Source organism: Glandiceps talaboti, chromosome 6 (assembly GCF_964340395.1).
Source record: "Glandiceps talaboti chromosome 6, keGlaTala1.1, whole genome shotgun sequence".
Taxonomy (NCBI): domain Eukaryota; kingdom Metazoa; phylum Hemichordata; class Enteropneusta; family Spengelidae; genus Glandiceps; species Glandiceps talaboti.
The window spans coordinates 15,835,592-15,848,787 of record NC_135554.1 but is presented as its reverse complement, the minus strand read 5'-3'; the positions used below and the strand labels follow the sequence as shown (position 1 = coordinate 15,848,787).

At 34.9% G+C, this 13,196-nt stretch overlaps 1 protein-coding gene across 3 annotated transcripts in view; it reads right to left on the bottom strand.

The window, feature by feature from the left end:
* LOC144436487 (single-stranded DNA-binding protein 2-like) overlaps positions 1–12,673 on the bottom strand; it is a 104,283-nt gene extending 91,610 nt beyond the window's left edge. For all 3 annotated transcript variants that reach the window (XM_078125288.1, XM_078125289.1, XM_078125291.1), the window contains exons 1-4: positions 12,590–12,673; positions 12,282–12,354; positions 12,014–12,075; positions 7,745–7,829 (exon numbers count right to left, since the gene is read on the bottom strand). In XM_078125288.1, the coding sequence (XP_077981414.1) occupies positions 7,745–7,829; positions 12,014–12,075; positions 12,282–12,354; positions 12,590–12,645 (276 nt within the window). In that variant the 5' untranslated portion in view covers positions 12,646–12,673. The remainder of the gene's footprint in view (positions 1–7,744; positions 7,830–12,013; positions 12,076–12,281; positions 12,355–12,589) is intronic.
* Between the last annotated feature and the right edge of the window lie 523 nt (positions 12,674–13,196).

Sequence of the window (13,196 nt, the reverse complement as noted above, 5' to 3'; positions counted from 1 at the left end):
AAATGACCAAGCAATATTTCCTTTTTCCCTATCACTTTATCGAGGTCCTCCATCCAAATAAAAACAAAGCTTACAGACCTCTGCTAACCACACACAGTGAAATAATCAACAGGAAGTTTGGACATTTTAAAAAGAGTCACAAAATAAATTTGATTTTTCTAGTAGTTTTACAATATTTTTTTTTTATTTCCACATATCCTCACAAACTGCCTGCCATATGTTTGTTTTCTTTTCTTCCGGGCTACTCAGTACTGTGGGCATATTGCATCCCTTCCACCTTAGAACACATTGTAGCTTTCATAAGCAAAATTTGATGACAAAGAGATAATTTACATTTCAAAAGCCCACCTTGTCATGTAAAAGTTCACAAATAAAAGAATAATGTCCTTTCCTTTACTGGGTTTATCAAGTGGATTGTCTAAAGAAAGAAAGTCATTTCTTTCCTCCCAACAAAAGCTAAACTATCATACTGCATTGGCCAATCCTTCTCACGCAAAAGTTACAATAGTTTCAGTTACTGACAAAACAGAGAGAAATCCAATAAACTTCAAAGTTTCCTACATACTGAACTGCAATTTGTGATAGATTCCCTGAAATTGTAAAGAATCTTTGACCATTTATGATTTAGAGGCTGATGTCATGGGATTGGATCATAGGTCTTTAAGCCATGCAGGGTTCTCCCCAGGTTAGATTGCAAAAAAGGTGGCTAATTTGCAAATTAATTTACATATAAAGAACATGGTAATTTGCATATTGGTTTGCATAGTGATCAGCATATATAATATGCATATTTTCAACACTGGAACAAACTCTGACGTATTTATTTTAACACATACACATTGAGGATCAGCCATTTCTCTTCATGTGAAAGTATTATTATGATTTTGTCATTCAATGATTACTAGAAGCTCAAGGAGGGTAGAACACTTTTAAAGCATGGTAGAAACCTGCCAAGCATGGTGTCCTGGGAGGCAAGGATGGTGTTTGGCCGTAGGAGGCAAGGATGGTGTTTGGCCGTAGGAGGCACGGATGGTGTTTGCCCTAGGAGGCAAGGATGGTGTTTGTACCGTGCTTTTGCTACAGTGGGAAGAAGAATACCGTGCACATTAGACCATTTTCAAGACATTAATGTTTGGGAAGAGTTTCTTTTGTACTCCCCATCCATTACTCTCACCAGTGTCAAGTGGAAAAAACAAACACATTTACTGTCCTTACTGCACCAACGAACAACCCTAAATCCTATTTTTTGATGTTTTTCTAGGATTTTCGATTATTATTTTTTTTGGAACAAGTTTAAAATTCAAGATCTTCATGATGGGATAATATATGTAAATGTTATGGATCAAAATGATAGAAACTGGATCTTGCAGGTCACCCCATGATAAGGGATATGAGAATCACTAAATTTCGCTAGGTCACAAGTAGTTGCTATGTCAGTGGTGCACCAAATTGGTTTTAATAGAGGGCATACTGAATTTAACCTGTTCTTATGACCAGCTGGTAGGGGGTCATATGTTGTACATTAGTAGAGAGAGGTGATCAGTCAGATAACATAATCCTTAGCATTTCGTTGGACCGTGATTTTTTGAAGTATGCTCATTATTTCCCCATTCTGTTATTGATCTTGAAAGCTAATTGATGAATGATGAGGTGTAATTTCTACCCCAACAAAAGTAAATAAGATATTTACACCACTCTCACAGAACTTCTCTAATTTTTAAATTCATATTCATTCAGATAGATAAATGATAATTGAATAATTTGGTTGGAAGTTATTTATGCTGGAAGGGTGGTTGGAAGTTATTTATGCTGGAAGGGTGCACAGGGAACACTAATTTTGGCAGCTATGCATCACTGAGGATGCATGATCAAAAGGTAACCATGACCTCTGGGTATACATATTTCTGTTAACAAAAAATCCCAGCAGATGGTTTCTGTATACATGTTTTGAAATCTCATGTCAAGTCCAAACAAGAACTGTTAAAGGCCAGGTATTCAATCCCAGGTCCTCACATTAGCATTATCGCAGGAGATACAAGGATTACTTCAGATTTTTTGTTATGGACTAACATTTCCTATAGTTCTGATACTGTTTTTCACACTCAGATTTTAATCCCCATCTGACTGGGCTTTGAGATACTGTTTACTTACAAACCATTGAAAATACAATTTAACCTTGTAATTGTAAAACACTTTACAGAACTGACTATTTATTTATTTATTTATTTATTTATTTATTTATTTATGGAAATAAACAATTTCCAGTATGATGTCGATATTTATTGTGCATTAGCAAACACAAGATGTAATTTCTATGTTTTTTCTCTAAATATCACCAATTTTGAATGTTAAACATACATGATATCTCATTGAAACATTGGTTAGAATTTCTTGTACCAAAAAATCTAAAAATGCCACATTTCATATCATTTTATATGAATATTTTTTTCAAACATTGACTTACACGAAAAATATCTTCAACAAATTTTATTGATTTTATATATTATATATGATATTATATGATGAATGTTCAGTAATATACATATACATTATTATTATCATTATTGTTATTATCATTATACTGAACATTCTTGACTCTTGAAAATTCAAAATTTTGTAAATTTTCAAAACCGTGAAAAATTTCCAGTATTTTTTTTTCTTATCGTCTTTTTGTATTGAGAAAGTGGTTGTTGAAATTGTTAGGTTTATGATACCCTCATCTCATCCCGATACATGTATTATTACATCTGTACTTTAACAACCTACACGAGTGAAAAGTCGATATGTTTTCTCATAATGTGAAATACACCTTTCAGCAATTAACCATCTGTATCCAAAATACTGTTTTAAAATGTTGTGATTATTATTTGGTATAGTGTGGCAAAAAAGAGATGCAAGGCGTCCTTTTCTTTGTACAGTCAACACATTCAAATGTTTTCTTTGTTGTTAATTTGAATAAACCCTTGTGTCAACACTCCCACTTGCAGTAATATTGTAAACCATGTTGTGCTTGTACACATGATACACACACATATCAGTTTCTATACCCAGAGTATATTCACAGCCGTCTCACCCCGAACTACTCCCCACCCCACAGCTGACACAGTACCATTATCTTTCACAACAGAACAATTTTGAAAAATTTGCACCAATTGCACAATTGCCTAGAATAACAGTGGGTCTCCAACTAGACCAAGCTGTAAGCTAATTTGCATATGTATGTCTGGACTCCAACAGACAAATAGACTTCCACCTTATATAACCTGCCTTCTCAACCACTATGCTAATGGAGTCGGCAGTTGGGATCTGTTACGCCAGAGTAATGGCCAGGTCAAGAGTGTGAACGTGTCCTACAAGCTTACTTAATTCAACTCCTTATATTTAATAATACCGTCAATTATCTCCTATGACTGTGAGAGTGATCCCGCGAACCAATGTAAACTACTTAGGGGGTTTACACCTATTTAATGCCCTCCAAAAACACGCCTTCATTGGGGGATTGTTACAATGTGAATACAATGCCAAGCAATGAGTTTGTTCTGCCTTCATTACACATTATAACGACAGCCTTACAAATGCAGTAGTGACCCTAGATTCTCGCTACCCATAGCCACGTGTCCCAGACACACATGTACCAGCTTGTGGCACACAAAACAACAACCTCTAAAAACTCTCTCATTATTAAAATCCAATGAGATCAAAATCTGCTTTTTTACAAAACAGGGTTTTTGTACGTGTTTTTTTAATTGTATTTTCAAGGTGGAATGGGAAATTGAGAAATGTATACTTTAATCAACCTAATAAACACAATGTGTTGTACATACTTGAAGATCTCACACTGTGCTGCTGGAAATCATTGATGACAATTAATTTGTTGACAATGAAAACAAGACCTTACCCTAAAGGGACATCCCTTTAACAAGTTAGTGTTTTTCAGTCAAATAAACCAAATATTTAATTGACTGATTTCTGTAACACCTCAATAACAAATGATAAAGGTGAGTAGTGTGTCTACTACAAGAAATTAATCTCCATTATAATCATACTATATATTAAGACATAAGTACCAATATTATCTTGTGTGAAAGTAGAATTATAAATATTTCATCATCATTTTCTCACATGGCACAGATCAACACATGTACATGACAATATTTAAATTTCATATGAAATTTCAATTTGGCCTTCTTGCCGACTGATGTCAGAAAAAAATGTTGGGTAAAAAGTGTTTTCACTTTTAGTATATTTTCACAATAAAGAGATAATTAGATATCATTCCCAAATATTTGTCTTCATTCAACCAAGGAAAATATGAGTAACCTAAGGGCCCTTGGCACTACGAGTCGCAAGACAAGTAGTGACAACCCTCGGGTCACGAGTATTTTCCGACTGACTGAAGAAAAATATTGGAGAATAACATAATTATACCAGCGCCAGTAATATTAATAAAAATTGGGGAAAGTAATGGCAATTTTGAACGTTTTGACTCATATTTTGAATACAGCAGAATCAGTGACGTAGACGTGTGTTGTCGTGACATAGAACGACCAGTGTATATATTCCATATTTTTTTTATCAACTTGGTTCACACACGGTATAATAGAAATTGACTAAAATAAAGTTTTAGTTTGAAAAAATTTCTTGTATGTTAAATGTGTCGTGAATAGTTTTAGAACTGTAATATATCTTGATAGTGTAGATACTGTACATATCATAGAAATTGTACAACAAAGGGTGAGACCGTAGTTTCTGGTTTGACAAAACATGTTGGAGTATAGTGAAGATAAACTTATTTACTAACCATGCTTACTTTGAGGTGCACACCCAGTATTACTAAAATTAAACTTACTTATTACTAGATGCAAACTCACTGACCAGCAAGTTCTGATATGCTGAAAGTATAGTTAGTATTACTAGATGCAAACTTACTAACTAGCTAGTTATACTTTAAAGGTACAATTAGTATTACTAGATGTAAACTTACTAGCTAGTTATACTTTGAAGGTACAGTTAGTATTACTACATGTAAACTTACTAACTGGCTAGTTATACTTTGAAGGTACAATTAGTATTACTAGATGTAAACTTACTAGCTAGTTATACTCTGAAGGTACAGTTAGTATTACTACATGTAAACTTACTAGCTAGTTATACTTTGAAGGTACAGTTAGTATTACTACATGTAAACTTACTAACTGGCTAGTTATACTTTGAAGGTATAGTTTATCAGAACTAGCTAGATCTGACAAGTCAGTACAATTAAAGTCAAACTCATTAACTAATTCTACCATTTCTACTTTTACATACAAAACCTTGAAACCCCCGATGTCTACACATGATCACAATTTTATTATCTTGATCTTCTTAATCTTCTTCCTACCACAACAATATTTGCTTGTACACAAAAAATACAAGTTGGGAAAACCTGGATTAATTTCTAGGAGTTTCTATCCATTTGTATAAATTAAATAGCAATTTTGATTCAACCATACCCCACTATTAGGATTCCAATATTCTGAATTAAATTCTCCTCATAATTACTGCTGAAATGTTGTCTTATTTAAAATTACGGAATTTTTATTCCACACTCAGAAACTTAAACTTGAGAATTTAGTTAACCTCAGTCTTACCCAAGAATTGTACCACTTTATAATATGCACTATTGTGTCTCTCTTACATTTACACTTCTTCTGGATAACTTTATCAATTATATTATATTTTTCAACAAATTATGACTCATATGAGTGGACCGACGACATCTTTTTATATTTTAATGTTCGACTTTTGTAGAGTCTCTTGTGGACTTGTTGAGTCCTTTTGTTCTACTTATAATGTATGCAGTATTCCTTTGTTTGCTCTAACAGACTAGGCCAGCCCTCGTCTTCTTTTTTTTTTCATTGTTGCATAATATGTTTGCGTTATGTGTACAATTGTCCAGTCAAACAACAATCATACAAGGCCACACAAAATTCATAGTGTACAGTTATGGCTTTTGTTTGTATAAATATTGCCTGGCTTTGTAAGTCAACCAGCCACTTGATTAAACTGATATTTCTAGTGCACATTCATGACAATATTAATAGTCAACATGTTCCTTATAAAAGTGAAAGTTTCTTGTTATATTTCCCTTTGCTGTTATAATACTAGTACTACCACACTGAAGGCAATCCATCTGTTAAATTCCTAACTCAAATCTCATTTATATACCAAATTGTGACTCGTCATCGGCTCAGACAGTTTCTTAATTTGAGCACAAAATTAGTTACAAGTAAATAATTGTTATTACAATCCTCCACTGCATGTTTTATATACAACTGACAGCATTCAGTCTGATTTGTGACTATGTGTGTGTTTGTCCACACTACTGATATTTCCTCCACTGTGAGTGGGATGAATTCATATGTTGAACTAGAATAAGCAGGTCAGGCTATTCCAGTGATTTTACTGTACTGGGGGGCCCTGTTGAGGTGGTCTTCTTTACTGTACTGGGGGGCCCTGTTGAGGTGGTCTTCTTGGCTGACACAGTGGGGCCAACCCAATGTACACTATCTATGCATACTAGTTATTACCAACAATACATAATAACCTAATGGGAGAAATCACAACATTTGGATCAAGCCATACTTAAACTTGTACTTGCAGGTTTTCCACCAGTGTTTCTCTCTACCTAAGTCTATGTGTGGTATATGCCAAACTACTGCACAGTTTATCCCTAGCAACCTAACCCATGGCTTCTCTCATTTCCATACATGTAAGTAAGTATCACTGATCATTATATTCAAGGGAGCTAGGCTAAAACGACCAACAAAACATAAATGTTAAGAAAATGTAATGAAATAAATTCATTTCATCGATGGACCATTGCTTTAGTGATTAAGAAACCAGCCAATCAGAAGCCCAGTTGAGAAATTGTTAACAGGTATTATACACTTGTTTACTGACTGATTTCAAACTAGTTACTCTAGGAATCAAGGCTGCTCCACAGAGTTCAAAATATACCGCTCTCAGCTCAAAATATATTGCTCTCAGTTCCAAATACCATATATCACTCTCGGTGAATGCCCTATATATTATCACTTAAAAGGAAAGACAATGACTGCAGTTTGCAGTACAAGATTTTTTAATATTCCGTTTCTTGACATGTATATTCCGTATGGGAATAGTATCATCTTGTCTAAGTCATGCTGTATAACAGGACAGTTTATCCCTGGAATAATGAAGTCTTCTCCGAATACTTAGTAATATGCAACAAGCTTGATCAAAATATAACAATTGCCGAACATTAACCTCAGCAAGAAAAGAACATTTGATTCTAAGTACACATCATTTTCTTTATAAAATAGAACTTTTGCATATTTGTATGATATTTAAATTAGTTACTATCTCGTCCAATAGAAATGCTTTCTATTCAGTACTATGAATAAATCATTTTTTGAATGTTTGACGAAAATGTTTCTTAAATGGAAAACAATATGTCCATCTTAAGATACTTTTACACTACTTAGACTCACGTTTACATGATTTAAAATATTTATCATTTATTTTAAATTCAAATCTTCTCAACATTTATATGTATATTATTTTTCAATTATTATTTCTTTGTTTTTTTTTCATTTTGAGGGAACAATTTTGGTTTGTTTGTCAGGGGCCCTGGACCCATGGAAAAGAAAATCCCAAAAATAAAAATGAAATAAGGGAAAGGTAGAAGAGAGAGGTGGGTACTTACATTATACTCTCTACTTACATAATCGTGGAAAGCTTTGGCCTCGCTAGAATGCTCGCATGTTTCCCTTCTTTCTGGAGCTGCACAGTATAAATCCCAAAAAACACTGGAGAAAAGAAACAAACACAATCAAATTAGATGTATCATAAAAGCAATTTTTTGTTCGGTGGATTGTAGGTAAAATCTACCAGAGTTCCCTAGATACTTAACTAAGGTTCTCCATCACAAAGGTATCAGGTGTAAAATATATAAACATTTTACCCCACTTCTCCCCCCACCCCCTTACTTGCATTAACAAATTTTAACCTCCCCCAAAAGAGAAACAAAAACAATCAAATCAAAAACAAAACCAACTGTTAAAGTGAGATGTTCTTCTAACTGCTTGCGGAGGCATATTTTGAATGATCTGTGTTTTGGTGTGAAGTATGACACTGCAGGTCAACTACACCATAGCGTCAGAGACACTTTAATACCAAAGCTTCCCACTTAATTTATGGTGAAATGCATACTATAACGCTCTCTTTACAATGTTTCCACAACACGAGTTTGATGACCGCAACCAGTACTACGTCAGTAGTCACTAATAAATATTACAAACGGAATGTTCCCTCCTCAAGGTGGCGCTTTTGACTTTGAGGAACTAAACGAGCTGAATTAAGGATTGATTTTAGTCGTACAGAAATTGAAGTGGTTTGGTATATACATTTTCCACTTAGCCAAGAATGTGCCGAGAATTAGCAGGATGGATCATCATTTAAGTTATTCAAGGAAAACATTGAACAGTACACATTTTACCAGATTTCCCCCTTCTAATTCTATCAACATTAAAAACTTGCCAAGACTGTCCACATTTCAATCATAAATAATCTATTGTTATGCAAATTACCCTGACCTTTGACATTATAGAATGGATGCCATCATGCTCTAAAAGTTCTTGGTAGAATACTTGGAAGATTGCATATGAAGAGAACTGACGGTCATCTCAACAAAGTAACTTTTAAATGATGTTGAACAATTTTCTCTTAATTACTTTCTATAATGATGACAATTACTAACACATTAAGGTTCTTTTCTCTGATTTGCTTTGATTTTTTTGTATGAAATAGACTGAATTTAATATTGATAATATCTGCAGGTTGTGCAATGCAACAAAAAATACATGTTTGATACATTCAACTACTTTCCCCCTTGTCAGTTCTCTTCACAGAAAAAAATTAAATCACAGGAATTTTGCGCAACATGTAGTGTTATGCTCATTAACCTCGATTGTTTTCAACCACCATACAGTGGAGCCCAAATACTACACATTTGGGGAGAGTCCAGCATGTTTTTAATTGTTTGAATTTGAATCAATAGTTTACGGTCTCTGACTGATTTTTTTTAAGTATATTGTTTTACATGTTTAATTTTTTAACCAAGGTTTCGAAACCATGGTAACAGAAGGAAGATATTTAATAAAAGTTGCATAGATTCCCTATACCTTGTGCCATAAATTGGGAAGGAGGTGGAGGAATACTAACAAATTCCTGAGAAACTTAAGTAGGCTATATAATACCTACTTTCTACCCATAACAAAAATACTGTCATTACAAGATCTCAGAAACAGACTCACATTCTACTACACACTTGAACTACATTAATATTTAAGGGTAGAAGCTTCAAACTACAGAAGCTTCCCTTGCTGTTGAATCAAAAGTTTCAGATGCAGGCAGGGTCAATTTCAATATACTTTTGTTTATCTCTCTGTCTAGATGGGCACTATTTGTTGGGTGAAGGCAGCTTGTAAACATCACAAACATTTTTATCCTGGGTACTATAATATCATAGTAACTATAGGTAGCTGAATTATTTACTTTGAACAGAACATCAACACAAAATGTCATTTTTATGACAATGATAAACTCAAAAACCTCCTCCTCCACCCCACTGCCACCCCCAGGTGTGAACCCAGCCAAGATCTTCCTAAATGGTTTGATGTAGCCTACACTTGAGTGCCCATCATTGTACAGAGTCCAGAGAACCACAAAATGACACAGGAAACTGCTAGGGAGTTTACTTTCAGATTGGTAAGTAATTATGTATATCACAACATCGCAGGTAAGTTTACCCGTGCTTCCATTCAGCTCATACATCAACATGTACAACAGTAATAGTTAACAGTAATAGCAAGTGAACAAGAAAGTTTTTTGCAATTAAAAACTGTCGTTTTAGTAACCTAACCATTTTTTGATGTAATCAACCTTCCTTATGAATGCACCTCTACTTTGATTTATATACTTGCAAACTAATGTATATCTCACGTCCATGGGGGTGAGGGGAGAGGGGGGGGGTGTAGACAGGAGGCTCCACATATAAAATATCAAATTAAAAGATTTTGTTTTTCTGAGCCCTAACTAGTGATCCTGTAAATTCATCACTTCATTATTTTAAAATTCAAACAAAATTATAAAGGTGGGTAAATTTAAGTTGCTGATGTCTACCCATACAATGTCACAGAAGGGATCTATACAAGGGAGATCAGTCTATTCTCTTATTATAACAGTCAAAACAAAGACATTAACAGGTTTATTGTTATGCTAATATATGTAAATTTAGCATTTGTTGTGGTGCTTTTGTTATAAGATGTTGTCCAGAGTTATAGCCTTCCATCAACTTTTACACAATCTCCCAGCACTAATATGTAGTAATATGTTTACACTTATTGTAACACATAATATATTAATTAGATTTCATTTTCAAGATGGTGTTATACAGTTAATAAGTTTGCAGTGAGTTTGTTTGAGAATGGAAAGGTGGGCTACACAACAGTATGCAACAGATTCCATAATATTTTTGATGTTATTTATTTACTCAATTGAATAATCATTATCCTTTAATATTGCATCATTGTGAACCAAAGGCAAATAATTATCTGAGGTAAAAAAAAAATAGTTTAATCTTTTATTATTTTATTCAATTATTGGCAGTCATATTGTCAATTACAGTAAAATAATTTTAATACAATTTGGCTTTCATGAAATTTGGATATAGAGAAATATTTTGTTTTTCCCCAGTTAAGTTTAAACCACTATTTAAAATTAAACAGTGTGGAAATCATAACTGATTTAGGATATCCTGAGCCACCCACAGAAAAACAAACCCCCTCCACCCACCCATAAAAAAATCTGCACACTGCAACAAGCACTTCCCACAGCTTAGAGTTCTCTTTCCATTGTTATTCCAAAAATTCACTTTTACAGACAAAAAAGTCCACAGCACAAAATCTCTGCTGAATGTTATTTGAATGTTGCAACATCTCTGCCAGTAGCAGACGACAGTGCCAAGCATGAAATATTTCTTCCCTTTGAAACTGGCTTCCTTTGTTTTACCACAATGACCATTTACTGACTTCCGAACAAAAGACACTTCTAGTGACATAATATTTACTCACAAGAAAGGGGACAAGAACAAGGTGTAGACAGTTAGGGTCTAATTTGACAAAGAATTTTGTAAGAGTTAGGGTGCTGCTAGTAAGTCGGGATGATTGTAACCTTTGAGGTACATGATAGGTGATCACCTTCAGAGCCTGTTTATACAAGGCTAACTCGTACTCACACAAAAGTGGTTCACATAGAGAAAATAACTGTTTTAGAGATGCCGATTTAGGGTCTACTGGTTTTTCTGTGTACAAACGGTTACCCAATAAGTCTTCAAGCTTTCGGGGGCTCGAGAGAGAACACGGGCCTTACAGGCATTTCTCGGATTTTCGTTGATAGCAAATCATATAATTGGCGGAGCCTCTCAACAAAAGGTAAATTTAAATGATCTAGGTATAAGTTACAGGGAGGCCAAGGACTGACAACCGTCACATCCCCCACTCACGAACTCCGTCGCCAACATCTTGTTGGATTCTTTAAATGTCAAATTTCCAGACCGGTCAGCCATAGAGACAGTCCATAAAGGATTTTTGTCGTCGTTTCCGCGGTTAATATTAACCAGATTTTATTCATAACGCGCCGCTGGGTCAGTGGCACTACAACGAAACAAAAGATAGGGCCTCCTGCCAACATGGAGGGCTGCCACTGAACACCATAAACAGTGTCCAGAACGAAGACACCTCGCAAACACACGACAGTCGCACCGTAACGATAAACTAGACTCAATTCACCGAGTACTACGTTCGCCTTATCAAAGAAAAATATTAACACTAAGAACAGCTATGTTTCAGTGTACAAAGTAGTAAAGACACTAAATGCATAACTTTGTATCACTTTATATATGTATATACAGTATATGGAATACAAAGCTTACCACCACCACGAATGAAGAAAACCCGGCGGTTCTCCTAATGTTATATTTTTCTCCCATCGTATCTGAAAGACAAAATAAAAAATATTATCCCGTAGGCAATCACAAAAGTGTCAAACGGTATACTTATATGTATATTTACAAGTCACTGCCATTGTGCTTACCGTGTCACAGCGTGTATTTATTATCATAAAAAACGTGGAGGGAAGCGTACAAAAATTCAAAATGGACGAGACCATACACAAAAGGTACCGAATAAAATTACACTTACCTCCGAAAGAAATGTCTGTGCACTTTTTTGGGCTCCAACATGGAGTAAATATTCATAAACGTAGAGTGCTAACCTGGACAGAGAAAAGAAAGGGACAGAAATTACCCACGTTGTTTACTAGGTAAGCAACCAGGAGGCCATAATGACTGTAAGACGGAACAGCGACCAACAGGACACCGTTGTACGATATAGCGAATTGTGACTTCCCGTTATCGGATCTCGACGAAACAAGTACCAAACCCCATAGATCCATACATGTAGATTCGTATTATGCACTTGGTTTTGTGCTACAAGTAAATGAAACTTACTTTTCCCTCGCCTGACTGTCCGAAGGTACACTAGAGCCCTTTCCTTTGGCGTACATGCTGGGTAGCTGAACTGTCACGCACCTGTCAAGCCATCAAGGCCGAGTCCGACCCCGTCGTCATAGGAACTATAGTTGATGACCTGTCGATATAACCGTTCTGATTGGTTGATTTACTGTAATTGGTATGGAGATTTTGAAACCGTTAACAGAAGTGATCACGTGATATAAATAATTATATTCAATTGGCCATTTTGTTCCGAGGGACCTTCGCCTCTGTGAAGTAGTGGTACTGTTATGCCTCCTTCTAGAATATAATATTTCTCATGATGTTATAACCCCACCGGCTAAATTAACAGGAGAAAAGTTATATGCCTCGAAGAAAAATAATCATACTCTTATCTTGAAATTTGTGTATGGCCAAACTTTACCAGAATTAAATGCACATGTATTATACATTCTCTCGCCCGAGGGAGAATGTTCATAAAAGTAAAGGGCTTTTATGTTGCAATGTGAACGGACTCTATCAACTATTTTCTAATAGTATTTTCGAGGTATACCATTCGAATAGGACTAAACATCGAGTGGTATATAAGATATTTTTCAGGAGA